This window comes from Ipomoea triloba, chromosome 5, assembly GCF_003576645.1.
Source record: "Ipomoea triloba cultivar NCNSP0323 chromosome 5, ASM357664v1".
Classification (NCBI taxonomy): Eukaryota; Viridiplantae; Streptophyta; class Magnoliopsida; order Solanales; family Convolvulaceae; genus Ipomoea; species Ipomoea triloba.
In genome coordinates, this window is record NC_044920.1 from 21,563,458 (window position 1) to 21,587,280 (window position 23,823).

Sequence of the window (23,823 nt, forward strand, 5' to 3'; positions counted from 1 at the left end):
AGAATTTTAGACAAAATACTCTAATAATGTATGTGTATAACAACAGAATCACCACCAAGCATGATTTTAGAGGACCGACTTAGGATTATGATTTAATTTGCCCGATTGGCGAAGCTGTGTAAGTACTATATATCTTGGTGCTTTTTAGTATTTGTACCTTGTAGTTTTAACAGATATAGAAACATAGAATTAGCTTCTCAGTGTATTGTTGTCTCATACTATTCATGCAAGTATGCTGGATTTTAATTATTGATATACATGCATTAGAAAAGTGATCATGCAATGGAATAACTATAATTATTCATTGTTTTGCATGATATATAATTCAGATTTGAGTGACATGCAGCACACCGTTGAATCATGCCTTGTATACAACTGATGTTATCCCATGAAATCAAATAATTTAATGATGCTCCTCAACATTAGAAAGATGTGATTTAATAAGTTTAGGGCAAGTGTGATTGAATGTGAAATTACCTTTATTTGTGAGACAAGAGTAGAATTTACAAAATATTTATTACTTAAAGATTTATTTGAATTGTTAATAGTAAAGCTATCCATGGGATCCACTAGCGAGTATACTGTTCGTTTCGTCTTTGAGAAAAAAAGCTGCAAAGCAACTTACAAACCATCTCCCGGAATTTTGCGAGGACTTGGTAAACAATAAATTAAACCCAAACCAAACTGAATTTCAAAGGATGTAATGATTGGCTTAGTTCGCATTTGGGAGGGTGGGGGGTTCAAAAAGCTTTGCTCAGGGAGGGAGAACGGTGATAACGTCAAGAATTTATCCAACGAAAGCCATATACGGAGCTGCAAGGATTTTCCTCTTCAACAACGCTACAGAGGCAAGCGTGAAGGCGTCGGTGAAGATCTGGGAAATGGGATCAGCTGACATTAAACCATTCTCTTTCATCAATCAATTGTAATATATATACTAATATGTGCCCGTTACGTTAGTTCTGTTGTTGTACCTTTTTAGGTATTTCGCTTCGTCGCATAATATATATATATAATATATATTGTAATAGAGTTAGTAGTATTCAAAAAAAATAATTTGATATGGAACCAGCGGTTTGTGCCCAAGAAATGAAGAAATTGTGGTTAAAGCAAGAATGTATACAACTATATAATTTCCATAGCCAAAGACCTTGTGGTCTAGTGGCACCCGGTGTCCCGATTTACACTCCCACATGGATGATGGGAGTGAGTTTGAGTCTCCACATGGATGATAGGAGTGGGTTCGAGTCTCAGTGGAAGCAACTATTGACTCTTTGTGTTTCACTAGGTTGTTGACTCTTTGTGTTTCACTAGGTTGAGAAAATCACTACATTGTAATAGAGTCAGTAGTATTCAAAAATATATATATAATTTTTATAAGAATAATATTTACTATAATATATATATATATATAAATCTATGAAATACATATATATATATTTTTTATAAGTCATTGATTTGTGTCATATTTTGCCTGCTGTACTCGTATCCTCATTTGCTGGGATTAGAGTAATTAGACTATTTCAGTAAAATTTTGATTGGTTCTCATTCAAAGGATTTATTTGTCATTCCATTATGTGTTTAGCTATATATCCTTTTTAGTACAGTGTGCAAATTTTAGTAATCTCACATTCTCACCCGAGTTATATGATGGAGCAAGGTCCACAAAACAATTAAGATAAATTCTAATACAAAAATTTTACATTATTATTATTATTATTTTTTGTATAAATAAAATTAATTTTTTTTAAAAAAAAATATAGCATTAAAAAGCACGTACTAATTAAGATCATTATATTCAAATGACACCCATACTAATATTTTACTTTTCAATTCTTTTAAAGAAATTTATAGATACCAATGATCTTGTGGTATAGTGACACGTACGAAGTGACTCTCCCAAATGGAAGGCCATGGATTTGATTCTCAGTAAGGGTGGTATTGATTCTTTGTGTTTTAGTTGGTATAATCAATATTTTAAGCATTATATATACTATTTTATAGCATAAATGTAGTACTTTAAAACAAAACTGTAAGAGACAATTTGTATGAAATAAAGTAATAACATAACAAAATTGCAGATAAAATCAATACTTTAAGCCTTATATATAACACTTTATACGGAGTAACATAAATGTAGTATTTTATAGAATAAATGTAATACATATTATGTGGGGAATAAATTAAAATAATAGTGAACATAATTGCAGATATAATCGACACTTTAAACCTTATATATAAGGTCACTATCCACGTATAGTGATACAGAATGGGGGTATTATTAGCCCTAATAAGGAAATAGAAATAACAATGTTACTACTAGGAATCAAACCCTAGTATGCCAGCAGAGCGAAGGAGACTCAAGCCAATGAACCAGAAGGGATTTGGAGCTAAGGAATGGTTTTTAAGGGGAGGAAAGACACCCTATTTATATTGTTGAAGGACTCACGAATAAAATGGTTGACAAATGGACGGTATCGGGCAACCTTCATTCTTGGCCACACACGTGTCCCCCACTACTTTAATTTGCTTCTAGCGTACTCTGATGCATAAGTGGAGTTTCGTACCGTTTAGTATACAAGATCTTGAGTGGCTTGGTGGTTTAGAACTTGTGTTTGTGGGTTTGAATCCCATGACAACAACTTATAATATTTATTATTCTTATTGGGACAAAACCTCACCCATAAAGATGGACACCCCTAGCTACCATTTGTAGGAAATAAAGTCTCTCGTGATCCGACTAGAAGAGCAAATTACACTTTTCTCGTTATGATTTTGTGTCATTGTCAAATTTAGTTGGCCTATTCTTTCAATTTTGTTTCATTGAATCCTTCACTTTTTGTTTGTTTGCCACAATTACTCCTCTATTTAACATTTTGTTATTTAACCTTTAATAAAGAGTGCTAATGTATAATTTAACTATTTAAATTGTCATGTTTAGTAGATACGAACACTAACTAATTAATCCATTATGTGAATAAAAAATTTCAACATTGAGGCATAAATTGAGATGATAGAAATAATGTCATTAACGCTATAGTGAAAGATGATGGGGATGAAAGAGAGGAAGGAGAGAGAAAGGATTTGGTTCATCTATAAAATCAAGTTTGGGCGGTGCCCGCGCCCGATGGTGCGTTTATTTGTTTGTTTTTTTTTTTTTAATAAAAGGATCAAATAGGTCCCTAAACTTTACACCAAAAGTCAATTAGGCCCCTAAACTTTTAAAATGGTCAATTAAACCATCAAACATGTCAAATTGGGTCAAATACATCAAATTTACCGTAATAAATAACTGGAAAAAGGCATCAGTTCGCTTTCTTTGCGACCAAAAGGTCTCCTCCTCCCTGGGAAAAGCCGACTAGATCTGGTCGCTTTCTCCCCCGAGAAGGTGACCAAAAGGTCGCCTTCCACCGGAGATCGGTCGCAGGAAATTTTCGTCGGATGTCGGAAGTTGTCGCCGGATTGATAAAAATAACCTATAATAACAGGTCCTTTACCTGTTTTGGAGCTTGATTGACTCAATTTAACATGTTTGAGGGTTAATTGACCCTTTTAAAAATTTAGGGGTCTAATTAACTTTTGGTGTAAAGTTTATGGGTTTATTTGACCCCTTTGTTTTTTTATTTGCGCATGTCAGTTTGCAGCACAATTTTATTTTTTAATTTCCTTTTCTATTTTTTTTTTATCTCTTTCTCTACAAAAACAACTTAACTATTAAGGATGCTCTTAGAAGGCCGCTTCTATGTCAGAACATGAGGAATGACACCTACGTCATGCCTTCTCTATTTATCACTGATGTTTTGAATCTTGATTTAGTGATTTAATTCTTTTATCTTCAAAAATAAAATACAAAATCAAATGGAAAAACCAGAACTGGATCGATCATGAATTGGTGCATTGGTTCAGGATTGGATATTCATGGGAAGTTATATCAATATAAGATTGGTTTGGTCCCTAGTTTTTCTACTGTACGCATGATCTGATAAAAAAATTTAGGTTCATTATACCGTGGACCCTAGTCCGAAACGGTTCCGTAACAATACGGATCTCATTATAATTTTTTTTTTAAACTAAAATATAACTGTAATTTGAACAACAAAAGCATAGACGAAGAAGGAATAACAAAAAACAACGAAAAAGGAATAACAAAAAACACACACAAGTTACGATCACAAAAACACACACGACAAATGGTGAATATTTAAACATTGTGAAATTTGAAAAACATAGAAAAATACTTGGGCTTATATTCCGTGTATCCTAACATTCGAATGCACAAACACATCACAACATGTGTTACTAACATGAATACACAGAAATGTTGCATAGAATACACAGAATGGTTGCCTAGAATACACAGAATATTTACACAAATTAAAATACACAGAATATTGACACAAAATACACAGAATCTCATCCTCCTAACATTTTGATACAAGATGCACAATGCCTTGGTCCACGATATAAATTGCCATAACTAAAAATAACATTAGCTGATTGGGGCTGTTAGTTTATGTGGTATAATGTTGATTAATCAAACATTTATATTGATTTTTTTAATCAAGTCAAACAGCTAATAGTGTGTAAGAATTGAATGAGAATAAAGTCTATATATTCGATGCATAACAATGTAAGCTGGTATAAATAGCAGTTCTAGACCAAATCTAGAGGAGATTATAACCATTTAGACTCAATCAACAGATATAGTGATCAAATAAGTCAGAATTGACTGATAAGATAACTATTAATTAATGGTGTCTATTTGATCAGTTTTAAATCAAAAGTTGTGACTTTTCATTATGCATTTTGGTGGAAGAAGAACCCGGCCTGACCAGAATAAACCATATTAGCCCGCCCGAGGTCCAAAATTCGTAGAATATCTGTGGTGACAATACCCATTAACACCACAAATTTGGCATCGCCGGCCCGCCCCTCCAATGTCGCAAATAAACTCCTCATTAGCAACCAAAAATTCTGACAGTTGAGCCAACGTCATTGGATCGCCCTTCACTATCAAGGTCGCGATTAGAGGACGGAACTCCGAACGAAGCCCCCGGAATACATATAAGTTCTGATCATCCAGATCAACAGGACGACCAGCCAAGCCTAAATCTTCGAACAAAACTTGTGCGCGATCCAGATAATCCGCAACTGATTCGTCGCCCTGACGGAGACCGTGAAGCTGACAGAGCAACCGGAGCGTACGAGCACGCGTCGTCATCTGCGAACCAAGGACTTCTCCAATGGACACCCAAAGCTGTCGAGAGGTAGTCTTGCCGACGGCGAGGTGCATCACCTCTTCAGAAAGTGAGGAAATCAGGATGGATAATATAGCTTGGTCTTGTTGAATCCAAGCAGCCCTGGAGAGAGTTGCAGAAGACGGACATGGAATAGTTCCATCAACAAAGCCTAATAAATTTTGATCTCTCAGGAATGTGGCCAATTGAGTTCGCCATAACAAATAGTTACGAGCAGTTGATTTGATCGAAATATTAGGAACGGGAAAAACAACATCAAAAACAATCCGCTCAGAAGAAATTTCGGCAGAACTGTCATTGTCACCGGCGGCCATAAGAAACACCTAGCGACTTGATACTAGATGAGAACAGGTTTCTGGATATTATTAAAAATAGTAACGGACAGAATATATATTAAAGACTTTTTTTTTTTGAAAAAAAAAATTATATATATATTAAAGACTAGAGTTCTATACTGAGTATACAATACTAGAGTCCTACAATAAACAATAATACTGATACAAAGAATAGTAGACTCCTAATAGGTTTTGAGGTACCACACTAGAGGAACCATTAATGCTATAAAATTTGTCTCAAATTTTTGTGCGAAAATTTACCGCTAATATTAGCTACGTATTTAACAACAAAACTCTTTTGTCACAAAGGTCGTCGCAATTCCGTCGCTAAATCGTCGTTAATTGTCAATCGAACACAAAAAATTAAATCTGTCACTAAGATGTCACTATTCCGTCGTTAAATTAGCAACGGAACTACTCCGTCGCTAAATCCATCGTTATATCCACTTTTTTTTTGTAATGTATATGACTTTGGCTAGCATACCTTTGTTTCAAGGATAGAACAAGTTGTTTTGGGAACAGGTTGAAAAGATGAGTGCCATATTTGCACAGCTCAGTGCAAATTTTGAGTGACTAGCCTCTTCAAACTTAAACAACTCCACCTTAATAAATGAAGAAGCACAAGCCTCTTCTGATGAAGATTAAGTAGTTTATATTTTCTATGACGGTTTTTTTTGTGTATGATAATAGTGCATTGTTGAAATATCTATGGACATGACACTATTTTTTGTTGTAAATAATTTTGATATTTAAATATATTTTAATTTTTAAATTAAGTAATGTTTACATTACTTTATCGATGTAAATATACTAAATTAAATGAAAACATTTATAATTCTAAATATACTTGATTTGGAACTATGTATTTCATATATATTTTAGAATAATGTTATTTTCCCTCTTAATTTTATCTTTTAATATTTACCTCTTGATATAACAATAAAATTCTTTTTATTCATTGACTACTATGAATTGATTGATTGATTTCATCTAGCATTAAAACAAATAAAAAAAATTGGCAAGATCAAAATACTAAAAGCAATCTATATGATTTCAGATTTTCTAACCCACAGTTGGTGGTAATTTCCGACCAATGGTTGGAAGGAACTCCACATAATAAAAGACTAGCTAGAGTTTTCTGTCCAACTGTTGGTAGGAAAACCACATAATACACTAGGGGAGTTTTCCATCCAATAATTGGACTGCATTTCTGACCAACGAATGGAAGTGGACGGAAATGCTATATACAAAAAATAGTGGCACTACTACAGGAAACACATTTAATGTCGCCTAAACAACATCGGTTTTTTAAAAAAACCAACATAAAAAATTTATCTATATTTATAATTTATTTAAAAAGGGATACGACGTCGGTTTTGGTAAAAAATCGACGTCAATCTGTTTTAAAAAAATCACGAAAATCATACGACGTTAGTTTATCAAACAAACCGACGTCGTATATATTACAGTGTCGGTTCTTCGTAGAAACCGACGCCATAAGGTGTAATTAAAATAAATAAATAAATAAATAAATATATATATATATATATATAATATATAATATATATATATTAAATACGACGTCGGTTCGCCAGCGAACCGACGTCGTATAGTTATTATTATTATTTTTAATCTAATTAACTCGCCGTTTGACGGTATGCAGTTTGGGTAGGGGTTGAGGATCGTCAAAAGATGTGTAAATATGATAAAACGGAAAGTCAGTGACTCCCCGAGTGTCGGTCTCGAAGGAATGACGTGGAGGTGCGTCAAGTGTTTGTGAGTTCAAATGATTGAGTCATGCTAGAGATTCGAGTGTGGTGAATGGTGATTCAAGAGTGAAAAGGTTCATAAGATTTGTGTGAGAATGAAGTAAAACAAATATAAGTAAATGAATGTAAGAAGGTAAGGGATTGGATAGTGTTCATCTATGTTGCATCCTAGTGTGTCTATGGCAATGGATAAACGGAGTAAAGATGTTGGCTATTCAGGAGTGTGTCTTCTTAGTCCTCTTCCACCTCTGTGTACTAGGGCTTCTTGGACTTAGGAGTGCCTTTAAGCAACCAACGTCCTAAGAGACATTTTCTCAAACACCTAAGCTACATACTTTCCTACTATTCTTAAGAAGTCCATAGGATCTATGATTGTTACAAAGCTTTCAATCTTAACTCTAATAAAAGAAATGAAAGTGTCAAGAGCTCAATCTCTCATCTAGATTTGCCAAATCCAAACAAGATATCATTAAAACAACAATCAATAGACAAGAATAGAAATTCCAACAATCCAAGCATTTAAATCCAAAATAAGATATAAGATCATCACACTAGCAATATATTTTCACACAATCCAAATCCCTAGATTAAACTAGCCACTCATGATAAGGAATTCAAAGACAATAACTAATTCAATCCAAGAACAAAATAGTAAAGTAGATTAAGATGAAATAGAAATCACCTAGTATTGAAGTGTTTCTTCAATCCAAGCTTGTTGTCTTCTTACAAGGAGAAATTGCTAAGCTAAACTATCCTAAAAACTAAGAGATGAAAATATTGCTAGAAGGAGGAACTCTCCAAAAAATGGGAAAAAGGGGCTCTCCTCTGAAATTCTATCAAGGGGGCTTAAATAGTCTCCGAAATTTCGCATAGGAAAAATCTCGCGCAGAGTCCCAACCACGTCTCCCACACGCGTGGTGGCGTGCGTGGTTGGCTACTGGAATGTTGCCACGCACACCAACACGCGTGTGGGCATCATTCCGGGTCCTTCGGGGCTCCAGACTTGCTCGGTTTGCTTCTTAAGCTCGTTCTTTGTTCCTAATAACTCCGGGACCTCTGTATTATCTCAAATCATGCCAAAGGTAGCTTTGTGTGCGGTTAATGAATTTAAAGCACAAATAATCAGTTAAGGATACTAAAAACGTTATAAAGCACCCTAGTTTGCACTCAGATAATGGGTATCTTGGGAGCTTATCACTGTTTTCACATATTAAAAAAATTAAATAGAAGGCCTACAGCATCGGTTGTATGAACAACCGACGCCGTAGGGTTTTAATTAAAAACCCAGCAGATCTACGCAAACAGCAGATCTGCACCAAACAAAGAAAACCAAATCACGACAGCGCAAACAGCCTCCGCCCTCCGCCACCTTGCGACGTGACTGCCACCGGACGTCACCGCCACCGCTCGCTGCCCTCCGCCCTCCGCCACCGCGACTGCCAATCACGACAGCGCACCGCCACCGCGACTGCACACCGGACGACACCACCGCCGCCAACCGCCTCCCATAAGTCTCTTTTTTTTGGGGGGGGGAGGGGGGGGGGGAGCGGAGCCGTCAAAGAATTAAGCCAACTAAGCCAACCACGGTAAAAATTATTATTTTTAATATATTTCAAATTACGAATTTTAAGAAATTATTATATATTTTAAGGTTTATTATGTATCTTAGATCTTATAAATTAATAATTTTGAATTTTATTATGTCCTGTCATTCCTGTTGCAATCCCTAATAATGGCCCTATTCATCACCCATTCCTTAACCTGATTGTTTATTTTATTTTATTTTTTTGGTGTAAATCACAAGGTGTACTGTTTCGGATCTTTCTCCGTCCGTCTAACGGTTCGGGTCCACGGTCCAGCCGATTAATCCTCCTTTGCTCTGAGAGGCACAAGAACTAGTTCAAGGAGAATTGTCACTTGTGGGAATCAAATCTGGATTTTCCCTGGAATCGTTCCCGCTATCCCTTTGGGTTAACCTTATAGTTATGATACGCATCAAAGGAAAGAAATAATTGGTGTGGTATAATTAGTGGAGGGTAAGGAATGAATCATATGTAATTAGAGGATAATTGACTAGACATTAGTTTAAAGAAATTATGTATATTAGAATATATCATTACCTTGTATAGTTAGAATAATTTTAGTAGCTTTATTATTATAGATGTTAGTAATTTAGTATAAATAGGGCAATTGTATATGATTATATGAATAGTGGGAACCACTCAAGAAAAATATATTGTTCTTAGCTTATTCATGTTCTTTTTCTTTATCATGAATATTGGGAGCTCTCACACGCTCGAAGTGTGAAATTAAATTTTGCAGTGACTCGAATACGCTTAGGAGCTAGAAGCCTGCTCGAAAGGTTTCCTATACGTTATGATCCTATTTAGGGTCGTAACAAGTTAATTATAGATCCTTGGATTATATCGAGTTAAAAATTTTTACATAGAACAATCATTATTTTTCAAACTTTTTATTATTTCATGTAATAAATCTTGACTTAATAGTTAAGCTAAAGTTCTCTAACCAAGTCAAATGTTAAGTTTTATTAAAGCAATTATATGTGGAACATTTTTGTCATTCAAGTAGTTTTTTATTGATGGTTCAAAGATTGTAATTGCTATATATGTATTTACCACTTGAATAATTGTTGGGGGTGACGCCAGGGTTTCATTAAATAATCTTCGGGGATTAAATTTGTTACTTTACTAAAATCAAGGGACAATTTACAATGCAAATAAATTATTAATAACTAAATCGTCGTAACAAAAAGACTAAAAGTGCCATATGAAAAAAGAAGAAGAAGAAGAAGCACCCTCATAGTTTGCCATAAGCGTACATGATTAAAAAAAAATTAACAAGCAATTTATTAATTGTACATCAATTATAGAGAGAAAATTACTCACTTGGTAATTATTATAAGATGAGTTTTCAATATGTACTTTTGATCCCGGCTACTGCTTTCAAGTTTAGCTCCTAACTTTAAAATTTTTCATATTTAGAGATTATCACATTATATGAGACCGCACAACAATGTACAACAATTTGTGTAGTTGAGATTATTGATGCAGGATATCCATAGCTCGTGTGGCATATCAAGTGATGAATGGATTACCCTTATTGTGAATGGATTCTCATAGCAATTTCTGGTAGTGTTGGCCTGTCGATCGACCATTCGTGGTTGATAAAACTAATAGTGACATTTACTTTCATCCTACCCTATGTTTATCTCGTTAATTACCTTATCACTTAACACGATACAACTATTCACGGGACATATTTTTTTGAATACTATGGACTCTGTTACAATGTAGTATCTATTCATAACTAGTTTCTCAACTATTGAAGCACAAAGAGCCAATATCGCCTCCACTAAGATTCGAACCTACACCTTCTATGTGGGGTGTAATCGGGTGCCACTAGACCACAAGATCTTCGACATATATGACATATAGTTTTACAACAATTTACTGTTTTTTTTCGCTTGTCTATTTAACGACCTATTTCATGTAATATATTTGGCCTTCTCTCATTTCTTTAATTATGAATTGATCCTTAATTTTATTCAGTTCTCGTGCTCTGTATATTCATTTCTGTCATCCTCAATCTGTATTCAACTCTTACAACCAGTCACCCTACTATATAAAGACGTACAAATCCATCTCTTGGCCATATATCCAAAACCCAAAAACCAGAAGTACTGCCAAACCTATACAAAACAGAAGAGATCAGAGCCACATGGGTACGACGAGGCTATTATGTTTTCTCCTCATCGTACTGCTTTCAATTCCCTCATTTATCCTCTCCGGGGACTTGAACGGGTTGTGCAACCAAACCCCATATCCAGATCAGTGTAAACACTTCATGACTCACACCAATTTCAAAGGGAAATCCGATTTCAAGAAAATGGCAATCCGAGTGGCCATGGAGAGGGCTCTTAGCGCCAGTTCTCAGGCCAACGGGCTCGGCCCAAAGTGTAGAAATCCTCGAGAAAAAGCCGCCTGGGCGGATTGTCTTAGCCTCTACGAAGATACCATTTTGCAGCTCAACCGAACCCTTGACCCCGCCGTGAAATGCACGGATTTCGACGCCCAAACGTGGCTCAGCGCCGCCGTGACGAACCTCGAGACTTGCCGGACCGGGTTCGCGGAGCTGGGCGTGTCGAACGGCGCCGTTTTCCCCGCCATTTCCGACGCTAATGTCACGCGCTTGATTTCTAACACTTTGGCTCTCATTAACAACGCCTCTGCTCCCCGGGAAACCTACGGGGGTGATTTTCCGACGTGGGTTTCGCCCGGTGACCGGAAACTGCTCCAGGATGGGTCCGCCGTCAGGCCGAACCTTGTGGTGGCTTCGGACGGCTCCGGCGACTTTAAGACCGTGAAGGCCGCTCTTGTTGCCGCTGCTAAGAGGCGGCGTGGCAGTGGGCGGTTTGTGATCCATATAAAGCGCGGCGTTTACCGGGAAAATGTTGAGATTGGGTGGAAGACGAAGAACATTATGCTTGTTGGCGATGGATTGAGGCGCACCATAATCACCGGCAGCCGGAGCGTTGGCGGTGGTTCCACCACCTTCAACTCCGCCACCGTTGGTAAGTAGCTTTGCCAAATTGTTTATCTTTCTGTTTAAAATTACATTCAAATTATATATCTCCAATTAACATATTATAAGACACATAATATATTAAGATTTAATTCCACCAAAGGTCCATGTCTTTAGTGGCAATTTCAAATTTAGTCTAAGACTATCGTTTGTGCCATTTTACATCTTAGACTATTATTTTTTAGACACTTTTAATCCTTCTTATGACCCTTTCTATTTTTAGTATGGTCATTTTTATCTTTTCATATTTTTATTTTGTTATTTTTCCAGTTTCAACTGGTTTAATTGGTGTAGGACTTTACTAAAACCAACTGAAAAATATGATTGTAAAAGATCAGAGGTTACCTAAAGTTCTAAACCAATTAAATTGGTTGAAACCTGAAAAAATAACAGATAGAAATATCCTTATTAAAAATAGGAAAAGTCCTGAGAATGACTAAAAGTGTCCCAAAAAAATAGTCTGGGATGTTAAATGATAATAAACATGATAGTCTTGGACTAAATTTGGAATGACCACAAAAAACAAGGGACTTTGGTGGAATTAACTCATATATTAATTACAAACATATACGTAGGCTGTGTTTGGTAGAGCTTATTTAGGAGCTTATAGCTTATTTTAAGCTACTAATAAGCTATAAGCTTTGTTTGGTAATGCTCTCAAAATAAGCTAGCAACTTAAAATAAGAGCTTATTTTGAAACGCTACTTCAGGTAGCTTTTCAAAAATAAGCTAGTAGCTTCTTAACTTTTTTCCATTTTTATCCTTATTATTTTAAATAAATGACATCATTTATCCCTCCCAATTAAAACTCTTTTGACATTTTTTCTTCAATATGTTTCGTTGTAATTTTAATTTGATATTTGTGTTTGAACAATAATTTTTGTATGAACTAATTTTATGAATTATAAATGTTTTTTTTTACTTTATATATTTTTAAATATATGTTCTTACTTTATATTTTATTAAATTATATTGATTTCATTATTTTATATTTTAATATGTAAACAAACATATTTAAATTTAAAATTATTTAACTTTTATGTAGATGTCCTTTTTAGTCTTTTTACATTTATCAACTTATTAAAAAGCTAATTTTACCAAACACTTTTAAACATAACAACTAGCTTAACAGCTATTCAGATTTCAGCTTCGAGCTTGTAGCTTTTCAGCTTTCAGCTACTTTTAAGCTTTCAGCTACCATTTCAGCTAGGTTTGCCAAACATAGCCGTAGTAATACATTAACTACTGTACATATTATATCTACTATTAACAAAAGTCACATTATGTGCTAACTGCAAATACTCTTAACATATTATATGTATGTATATAGTATATTTAATTTATTTATTAATACATAATTTATTAATTGTAAGTACATATTATATTAATTGTAGACATAAATTTTGGATAGTGTTCACAATTTGTAGACTGGTCCATGGTATAGCAATTGGTAGCTTTGGGTGTGTTTTACTGTTGCTTTCGTATACTTGATCATGCTACGTTCGATTTTCCATCTACAATATATTAAAGTCAAGAATAATTAATTAGTTACTATTAAATTCATTTAAGAAATTATAGTCCGGCGGCCTATCCATGAAATATTCAAATTTCTCTAGAAGGATACTAACTAACCATAATTTTGGTACCACAGCCTATGGACGTTGCATGATAAAGTAACTTGAAGAAAAGCACCCTATGATCCCTCACCACAATATTATAACCATGGAGATATTCATCAACTATATATATATATATATATATATATATATATATATATATATATATATATATATATATATATATAGCTTCACATGTCTCTTTGTTATAAAAAAAAAAAAAAAAAAAAAAAAAAAAAAAAAGCCACTCAAATTAGATGCATATTTTTAAGTGATGAGGAAAACACGCACTACCCGATGATGTGCAATGGGCCTTGTGACCCTAGCCAACAAATGAGCATAAAGAGGTAAATCACCTTAGGTTGTCAATAATAGACCGGTTCAAACTAAGAAGGCCAAATAGTCTGTCTCTGAATAATCGAACTTGTAACATTATGGTTACCAAGTCAACAGTCTGACCAATTTGGTAGAGATTGTTCCCAAGTTAGATGCACATTAACATATTAGCATATTTACTCTAAAGTTCTGTACAATATATATCCTAATAAGTTTTTAATAATTATGAAATTATCACCACATTTTTTCTTAATTTAGAATCATTGGTTATTCCAAAATTGAACTAAATTTATGTGGAATAAGTATGTGCATTGGCCTTGGTCAAGTGTCATGAATCTATAATTGTAGTACAGATTAAGGTCAGAAGTTCAATTGCCAACCTTACTCCTCAGAAGTTTAAAAATAAAAAGAAATTATTAATAGTTGATACTAATTAAATCATAGATTCATATGTCAATTGGGTATGTATGTGCTCGGTTAATTAGTCGATTTCACCTCTAGAAAGTGATTGCATATTTAAAATTGTTGATGATATATCTCTTACTAAATAGGTCATATCGAGTTCGATTTTTCAACTAAAACAGTATAAAGTCAACGGTAATTAATTTGTTCCTATTAGTTTAAACCTCTAAAATAATTTTTAAAATTTGCCAAGAAAGATTCAAACTTCTAAAGGGTACTAGTCGTCATGCGTATCATATATATTATTACTCCGTATTATGTTATAGTACCCCTGCCCCCACCAACCCACTCTACGTTCCACGTTGCATGAAAATTTACTTTGGTTTTTTAGGTACATAAAAATCGCAAAAAAATTGTGTAAGACCATGTTAGAAATATTTTTCTTTGAGACGAATCGGGTCAAAATAAAAATGTAATACTTATATTGAAAAATGTAATGATAATCATAAATAAAATATTTGTTACTTATAAGGTAAATTGTGATATTTTGGAGAAAAATATAATTTTTTTATATTTTAATTTAAAAATATTATATTTTTCTTCAAAAGTATTACACTCTCTCTTATAAGTAACAAACATTTTATTCTTAATTAGTATTACATTTTTCAATATAAGTATTACATTTCTATTGTAACCCGGCCTATCTCACACTCTCACAGATAAAGATCCGTGAAATAATTTCGTAACGAAGTCACTCTATAAAAATTTATTTAGATATATTGCCGTCTCGGGTACTTTTATATCTAAAAATGAAGGGGAGTAAATTTTGGAAAAACAAAATTATCTGTATTAATTTCTTTTCTCACTTAATATGACCAAAATATCTTTACCCTTTTTAATTTTGGTACGTGGCACAATAAGTAGCTGCACCAAAGAATTTTCACACACATATATAACTAGAAAGTAGTAAGTATTATCCGTGTCGAGTTACAAGCTCAATGCAACAACCATAGTCAAGTTGGTCAGACATTTAATTTGTATATTAATTTTCTTGGTTTAAGTCGATCAATTATAAATAACATAAGTTGATTTATCTCCTTGTAATCCTTTGCTAATTAGAATTATTAGCAAAGGATCACAAGATGTGTGAACTTCACCTTCTTATGGGCTTTACCTAAAGCACACCTTAGCTGCTGTCAACTTTTTAGTAATCAAAAGTTATTATAAGTTGAATATCTAATATGACTCTAAAATGTTTTTTTTTTAAATAGTAATAATCCATAATAATTTTTTTGAGTACTATTAACTCTGGGCGCCACTAAATCACAATGTCTTTTTGGTAATAATCCATAATAATTTGATCATATATTAATTGGTGAATTTTACCTCTAGAGTACAGTGTATTTACATGTTTATTATTGATTACTTATATCATATTAAATGTGTGGTGATTTGCAGCTGTCACCGGAGAAGGATTCATAGCTCAGGGCATTACATTCCGCAACACGGCCGGTCCAAAAAACCATCAAGCCGTTGCTCTTCGATCCGGTTCGGACCATTCGGTTTTCTATCAATGCGGTTTTGAGGGATACCAAGACACTCTTTACGTCCATTCCCAACGCCAATTCTACAAAGACTGCGACATCTATGGCACCGTAGACTTCATCTTCGGAAACGCCGCCGTTGTTTTACAAAACTGCATCATATATGCGAGGAAACCTATGAACAAACAACGTATTACCATCACGGCCCAAGGTCGGACCGACCGGAACCAGAATACCGGAATATCTATCCACAATTCTCGGGTGATGGCCGGTTCGGACCTCAAGCCGGTCGCTGGCTCGTTCAAGGCTTACTTAGGGAGGCCGTGGAAGAAATATTCCCGAACGGTTTTTCTCCGAACCTACATGGAATCTATTGTTGACCCGACCGGTTGGGTCGAGTGGGATGGGAAATTTGCATTGAATACTTTGTACTATGGCGAATATAAGAACTCTGGACCCGGTTCATCAACTAAGCGGCGAGTGAAGTGGCGTGGTTACCGGGTTATTACAAGTGCAACCGAGGCGGCCCAATTCAGCGTGCAGAGTTTTATAGCGGGTCGCTCGTGGCTGCCGGCGACAAAAGTCCCATTCCGTGCTGGACTGTAAAGTCAAATTATATATGCTTGATTTGCCATTTTGATGTTTAATTACTTTTTCTTTTTTTTTTATTTGCTTTTGGGTTATACTCAAACTAATCATTGTTCTTAACCGAGTCAACCCAATTAAGTGGCAAGTGTTGATCATATTGTTTTTTCATACTAGAAGATTAAACTCTCTCCTTTTTAAGGAATGAGAATACATGACTACTCATGTCAACCAAGCTGGTTGGTTTGATTACTTTGTTAATCGTTGTTCAGTATGTTTTTTATATATTAATTTTCTGTTAGTCATGTGAACAAATTGCCTTAAGTAGGGCTGGTTTTTTTGCTCGTGCATAATGCCTAGCATCACGATGCCTCAATTTTAGAGGGCTCAACATCTATTTTTGACCTAGTTGCGTAAGAAATAAAAAAAATTAAAAAAAAAACTACAATTAAATCACATTCCTTTGGCTTCACGCATCTTTCTATCTTGCCTAAAAGGCTAAAACTCATCAGTTTTTTTTCTCTAAATCGCACACCACCATTGAAGAGGGCAAGATTCTTCCTTCCTCCATTACCTTTACAATTTTCCCCCAAATTTCTTTGATTATCAAAGTTGCAATTCAATTTTCACTTCTGTCTCTTATTTAATTGAGCATGGTTATGGCAAAATAGTACACAATCTTTTACATAATTCAAATTTCTTCTCAATCAAATCTTTAATTTTTATGTATCAAACGACTAAATTAGGGGAGTAATATTACATATACTCCCATTTTCTAGTCCGTGTGATTTGGCGTGCTTTGATTGCTCAATTTAATAGGAGGTCATGATGTTTATCTATTCTCTTTTTTTTCTTTTCCTCCAATCAAATTTGAACACAAGTATTGGGAGTAAATGTTGAGAGTGTTTTTGAGAGTACATGAAGTATTTTTGAAATTAGGGCCTCATTTATTTACAAGAACATGGTCACAAAAATTCAAAAGACGTCCATGACTTTAAGGTTTTTTTTTTTTTTTAAATTTTAAATTATTTTGTCAATGACATTTCAAAGTATAACTTAAATTTGCACTTAAATAGCCAATTAAACGAATTTTATCTAAAACTAATAACCTATGAAAAAAAATCAAAATTTGACAATTTTTTACTTTTCATATGATTTAATTGCACATGTTATTAACACCATTGCTTAATTGAATAAGCTAAAAAGTTAAGTAACTTATTTAACATTTATGTTTTTTTTTTGGTTGTATCAATTTTTAGCAACACATGTCGATCTAAAATTGATACCATTGATAAAATTGCAATAGTAGTGATAGAAGTGATTTGCAATCAAATTGCAATTTTAAGTGTGTGTTTGGTTCAAATATTAGAATCGTAATAGTAATAGGAATCAAATTGATACCATTGATAAAAGTGATTTGCAATCAAGTTGCTTTTCTTTGAATCAAAGAGCTAAACTACAGAGAAAGTGTGGGAAATGAGACATGATTGTGCTTCGAGTAACAACCCAACTCCAAATGACTATACTTCGAGTGATAGCCTAACTCTAGAAAAGGAGATACAAGAAGAGAAATTGTTATTATATTCTTCCGTGCCTTCTTCAAGTACATAGGTAACTATATATATACAGGATCATAGAAACTATTATTACCTATGCACTCGCTACTTGTATAACTACCTATTAAATGTCTATGGTCGTAGTACAAAACTACAAACAAATACCCATAGTATTCAGGGGTTATCGATCCACAGGGAAGTATGGTATAAATACTAGCTACTAATTCATTCATGTGAAGCTATTGTTACACAGTTAATAAGGGGTAATTTGCTGCAAACATGTAAATAAAAGGAGTAAAATAAGGCAAGCGAATTTTAGGAATTTAAGAGAAGAGTAAAGAGTGGAATTTTTGGGGTCAAAGTGTTTAATCACCTAGTGTCAACTTAAAGTGAAATACTTATTTAGGTTAAAACAAGTATGGAAGATTGCAATCAATAAGGGAAAGAATTACTCCCATAATTCAAACCCACAACAAGATAATTGAAATATATCACTCGCATGAGATAATCACAATAATTATTCAAGAACAAGCAATCTAGATAAAATCCCTTAACCAATATGTCATCTCCCAAGGTATAATAATTAAGTGCAATTGTGGGTGCTCTAATTTATATCCTAACTCCCATCAAGATACAAATTTAGCAATGAAATAAGTAATTTAGGATTTAATTACAAGCATCAAGGAAATAAATCACAATTGCAACACAAATATAAAACTTAAATATATATTTCATTAAGGAAAAATAAAAATGAGACACATAGGTTCATAAACACTTTTATACTCAATAATTCCTAAAAAAAGCTTAGCCAATCATGACTAACGTAGTTGAATACAGATTATTTTCTTTCCTTTTGAACTTTCCTTGCGTAATTCTTTACTATATAAGTAAAATACTTCCGATGGAGAAATAAAGCACAATTACTATTTTATCTCTAGATCAACGAATGTTTTACTCCACCCCTTAACTAGGGCGACAAATTCTCAGTCTGATTCTATCATTAGGCATAGTACTTTACCTACTTGTATTCAACACTTTTTCCCCTCTTCTTAATATATGAGTAGTGTTTATTTAAAAAAACAAAAAAAAACAAAAAAAAAAAAAAAAAAAAAAAACACACACACACAATACTAGAGTTTTAAACAAAACCATGGAGCCAAGACACTCCAAAAATCTCTTTTACACTCATTACATCCTGTCTCAGTTTCCTACTTTACAGCCTGCACACAACCATCTATTCACCATTGACGGCCCGGCACTGCTTCAACCTCGACTCCCACTTCTCGCCCATTGAAAAGAGCATTTTGCAAAGAACACAACAGCATGAGTAAGATATAGTAATGTCCAAGGGAAAGTGATTTAAATAAATAAATGTGGACATAACTAGAGAACTTATATTATGATTATACCTTTTCATCTTTTATATACTTATATGTCGATTGGGACATTATATATCTTGTATATATTTGGACTGGTTGCGTTCCCAGGATGAAAACAGCACAACGATTCACGTGAGGGTATGGTTCAATTTACAACGAAAATAACATAAAATTTGATTAAAATAAAAGTAAAACGCAATGTGAAATAAATTAAATTTTTTTATACTGAGATGAAGTACCAAAGTACTTACTAAGATGAAGTAATACGAGTAACTTGGTAAGCTTGTCTCTTTGTTTGGTTTCTTAGGCTGTGGTTCATAAAGTAGTATCAGAATCTGTGGGAGTTTGGAGAGTTACCAAACAGCATCCCCAGATCTATGCACCTGAAACAGAAAAAGAAGAAGAATATTACTAAGAGAATTCTTATCGTACTAGTACTTAGCTTTAAGCAGATCGACCATCAAATTGCCTAAACACAAAAACTTCCCAAAGTTAACTCTGGAGAAATGTGGGTATCTACATGGCTGTGTGGCCCGTGGACTCTGAAGTTCCTTATAGATGAAAGAATTGGATACTTTCTCTGTTCCCACCTGCAGCTACTGAATTAGCTAGTTTGTACTTTGTAGCACTATTGCAAAAATCTCCCGCCTAGGAGCTAGGCACCCCTAGACCGAGGCGAATTGCTCCCTAGGTGTCCGCCTAGGTGGCTGGCTGCCTAGCGCCTAACTTTGCCGACTGGATTGAGTTGGCGGCCGACTCGGCCAAGTTAACTCGCCCAACTCGGCAGAGTTAGTCGAGTTAACTCGGGAGAGTGGGCCTTGTTAAATTTTTTTTTATATTTATATATATTTAAATTTATTTATTTATATAAATAAGAGAAGTAAGATATATATATATATATATATATATATATATATATATATATATATAATATGACATACACCTACACACATGCATTATTTTTTTGTTTTTATAGGTCGCCGCCTAGACCCCTTAGGCGCTAGTCTACCGCCCGACTAGCGACTAGCGCCTACTGCAACCATGCTTTGTAGCACAAACTTTGCTCTTGAAAATAGGGATGGCAATGTGTCCCGTCCCCGACAGGGGATCCCCGTCCCCGTCTCTAATGGGGACGGGGATGGGGAAAAATTTCGGGGATCGGGGACGGGGATACCCCTCCCCGCCCCGCCACGTCCCCGAATATATATATATATATATATATATATATATATATATATATATATATATATATATATATATTTTAATACATAGCATTACATATAAATTATATATAAAGCATGTCAACTGCATGACATATATACATTAATACATAGCATGCGGTAAACTGCAGTACATAAATACATTACATATATACATAGCAGTAAACTGCATTACATATATACATAATATACTACCATTACATATATACATAGTTATACTGCCATGCTTTATATATATATATATATATAGTATTTTAAATTTTGAAACTAGGACTTGTATTTTAAATTGTTTTTATTATTAAAATTTACATTTATTTAACCTTTTAACTAGGAACTGACGGGGAATGGGGAATCCCCGTCCCCGCCTAATTCCCCGCGGGGACGGGGATGGGGAGTATTTTCAATTCCCCGTCAGGGACGGGGACGGGGATGGGGACGGGGTCGCGGGGACGGGGAGTATACTCCCCGCCCCATTGCCATCCCTACTTGAAAACACTGCCAATATGAATATTCCTACTGCAAATGACTACACATTTAAATTTCAACAGTTGTTTAGGCTTTCCTTAAGTGCCAGAAGTGGAGGAAAGGTTTTGAAATATTGGAATGAAAGAGAGAGAGATAGCTGCATATGTACCTCTTGGACTTCAACAATGATAGTACTTAGCCTCTGCTAGGTTGTTCATTGTTGTTGTCAATGCCTGAACTTCAATAAGTTACCCATTCAACATTCTAACCTAGGATCCATCTCTGTTTTCCCGCATTGCCTTAAACAACTTCATAAGTGGATCTGGTTTTGACAGAGACAAAATCTCATTGTGAAGAGCTTGCAACATGAAAGCAGACTTGTCTCCAATCAACTTCAAGTGTTCAAGAGCCAATGAAGTCTCTCCAGCATCACTTAAAAATTTCAGTACTGTGAGATGGGAGTCTAGAAATGCAATATCATCAATGTGGCTATGAAGTAACTTCAAAGCATGAAGCACATTACCTGCAAATATCAGATAAAACTCTTAGGCGAATAGTCAGCTATTAAGTAATCATTTTGTCAAGAAAAATATAGAGTTAGAGTTAATACCAATAAGTCCTCGACTAGTGGTTTTTCTCGATTTAGTTCTTAAAGTCTTTTTGTGCTTAATTGGGTCCTGGACTTCCACTATAGTCGTGAACTAAATAAGGTATTAATAGAGGGGAAATTACCAAGCTATCCTAACCATTGAAGCTCAGGACCTAATTAAGCACAAAAAACTTTTAGGACTAACTCGAGAAAAACCACTCGACTACTAAATTGGGTAATAACTCATAGAGTTATGTATGGTAACATGTTGAAAGTCGTACCTTCCTTACAAAGATAGAGGACAAATGAACCCAAAATATTCCGAGCAAGGACAGTACTTTGAGAAACAGACATATCAAATACATGAAGAGCCAGGGCAATATCTTTGGCTTGACAAATTCCTTTAAGAAGGGATTTGTAAGTTGTTGCATCAGGTGCTACCCTTTTCTCAAACATGTGCTCAAATAGCCTATAAGCCTCTTCAACTTCACCAACTTCTGAACATTTCTGTATTAGGATGTTGTAGGACTTTAAATTGGCAGGGCAGCCATTTGTAAACATCTCATCCCACAGCCGTTTTGCTGGCCGCAGTAGATCTTCTCTGCAGCAAGCTTCTAGAAGAGAATTGTAAGATGATATGTCCAGACCTAAACCTTTTCTTTTCATCTCACCAAGTATCTCATAAGCCTCTCTTACTTTACCGGCCTCACACAAAAGTGTAAGCATCAAATTATAAGTCCGTTTATCTGTGAAATATGCTCTGGCAAATAACTTCTGAGAAACTTCAACCAGCATTTCAGTTTTGCCAAGCTTGCAAAGGTTCCTGCCCAAGTTCTTCAATGTAAGAAGTGTAGGAATCACTTCTCTGTCAACCATGAAATTGAAGAATAACATGGAGCAACAAGGGTCAAGAGCTGAAACAGAGCCTACCAGAGCATTGAGTAGATCATCGTCCATTGGGAAATTCCCTTTCATGATTACTTCACCCAACTCTTTTGCTTCAGATATTAGTCTTTCTGAAATCAAGGTAAGAATAAAGTCTTTATAATCATTGGATCTTGGTGCCACCCCCAGCTTCCGTTTTCTCTTCAAAACCCACTCTACATCAACCGCATTACCCATTTCTCGCAATGCTTCAGCAACAATCCTATACGCCATGAAATCGGGTTTACAATCTCTTTGCCTCAACTCATCCAAAGCCACAACAGCCTCTGAGACGAAAGACCCAGAACATAGCCCATGAGCAACTAAAACTGCAATAACAGACCCGTTAATTCCAGAAAAATCAATCCTCCGAACCTCGTCTAGCACATTCAAAGTCATTTCTAATCCATTACAGCGACAAAATTTCCACACAAACACACCAAACCCAAGCGTGTTTAACCGAATGCCTTTAATAGTCATTTCATCGAACACGTTCCGAGCACGAAAAAGATCTCCTTCAGAAGAGATAGCAGCAAGAAGCGAATTACAAGTTTGAGGTCCAATATCGGATATTAGTGAACTAACCTCTTTGAAAGTAGAAAACGCAGTGCAGGTGTTCTTACTAGTGATCTGAGAGGCAATGACAGCGCGATAAACATACGGCGGAAGGTTAACCTTCTGGGATTTGCTCTGTTTCAAAACCCTATCCATGGCGTTGAATTTGCGAGAAAGGGAAAGAGCCTTGAGAATTGACTGATAGGAAGAGGAATCATGAGAAAAGCCTGGTTGTTGAGAGGACCAGTCAAAGAAGCCCAGAGCAAGGGAGTGGTGATGGAGGAGATGCGGGTCGATTACATGGGCGACCAGTGTAGGGCTTAGTGACTCGCGACATCCAAGACGGTGCAAAGCTTGCTCCATCAATGGCGTCCATGTTTGAGTTGGAACAGTTTGTTTGGATTTTGATATCAAAGCATGGCTTATGACTTTTGCCAACTCTCCGACCGATCGGCTGATCATATCGTAATAGGTTTTGTCTAAGGAGGTGAACAGAAATGAACACACTTATTTATACTACTAACATTCTTTTATTTCTTTGAGGGCTTGTCTCACCTTAACTAGACAAATCACTCTACCAACTTAGAACGGCCATGCACCACCACATGCTCGTTGAATACATCAGTGTAGCGCGCATGCAGCCCAGAGCATCTAAGGGCATCACAAATATGTTATTGCCTCGAACTTT

General features: G+C 35.0%; 2 protein-coding genes across 7 annotated transcripts; one reads left to right on the top strand and one right to left on the bottom strand.

Annotated features, from left to right (window-relative positions):
• The first annotated feature begins 11,019 nt into the window (after positions 1-11,019).
• Positions 11,020-16,489, top strand: LOC116020925 (pectinesterase-like). Its single transcript, XM_031261495.1, has 2 exons — positions 11,020-11,953; positions 15,777-16,489. The coding sequence occupies exons 1-2, from the start codon at positions 11,101-11,103 to the stop codon at positions 16,466-16,468; spliced, it is 1,545 nt and encodes a 514-aa protein (XP_031117355.1). The 5' UTR covers positions 11,020-11,100; the 3' UTR covers positions 16,469-16,489.
• Positions 16,490-19,028: 2,539 nt separating this feature from the next.
• On the bottom strand, positions 19,029-23,750 carry LOC116018749 (pentatricopeptide repeat-containing protein At5g14080). Of its 6 annotated transcripts, none has more exons than XM_031258726.1 (5): positions 21,938-23,750; positions 21,237-21,590; positions 19,634-19,765; positions 19,413-19,474; positions 19,029-19,282 (listed from the first exon to the last, which is right to left on the bottom strand). In XM_031258726.1, exons 1-2 carry the CDS (start codon positions 23,595-23,597, stop codon positions 21,337-21,339), a joined length of 1,914 nt encoding a protein of 637 aa, XP_031114586.1. In that variant the 5' UTR covers positions 23,598-23,750; the 3' UTR covers positions 19,029-19,282; positions 19,413-19,474; positions 19,634-19,765; positions 21,237-21,336. The 6 variants fall into 6 exon arrangements, with proteins under 6 accessions (XP_031114586.1, XP_031114588.1, XP_031114589.1 ...); XM_031258728.1 differs by having other exon boundaries at positions 19,029-19,285; XM_031258729.1 differs by lacking the exon at positions 19,413-19,474.
• Positions 23,751-23,823: the final 73 nt, after the last annotated feature.

Excerpts from the sequence above, each read along its gene's own strand:
- LOC116020925 (XM_031261495.1), top strand. The coding sequence starts at position 11,101 with ATGGGTACGACGAGGCTATTATGTTTTCTCCTCATCGTACTGCTTTCA. Across the intron at positions 11,954-15,776 it reads CTTCAACTCCGCCACCGTTG|CTGTCACCGGAGAAGGATTC; the intron begins GTAAGTAGCTTT and ends GGTGATTTGCAG.
- LOC116018749 (XM_031258729.1), bottom strand. The coding sequence starts at position 23,597 with ATGATCAGCCGATCGGTCGGAGAGTTGGCAAAAGTCATAAGCCATGCT. Across the intron at positions 21,591-21,937 it reads CCTCTATCTTTGTAAGGAAG|GTAATGTGCTTCATGCTTTG; the intron begins GTACGACTTTCA and ends TGATATTTGCAG.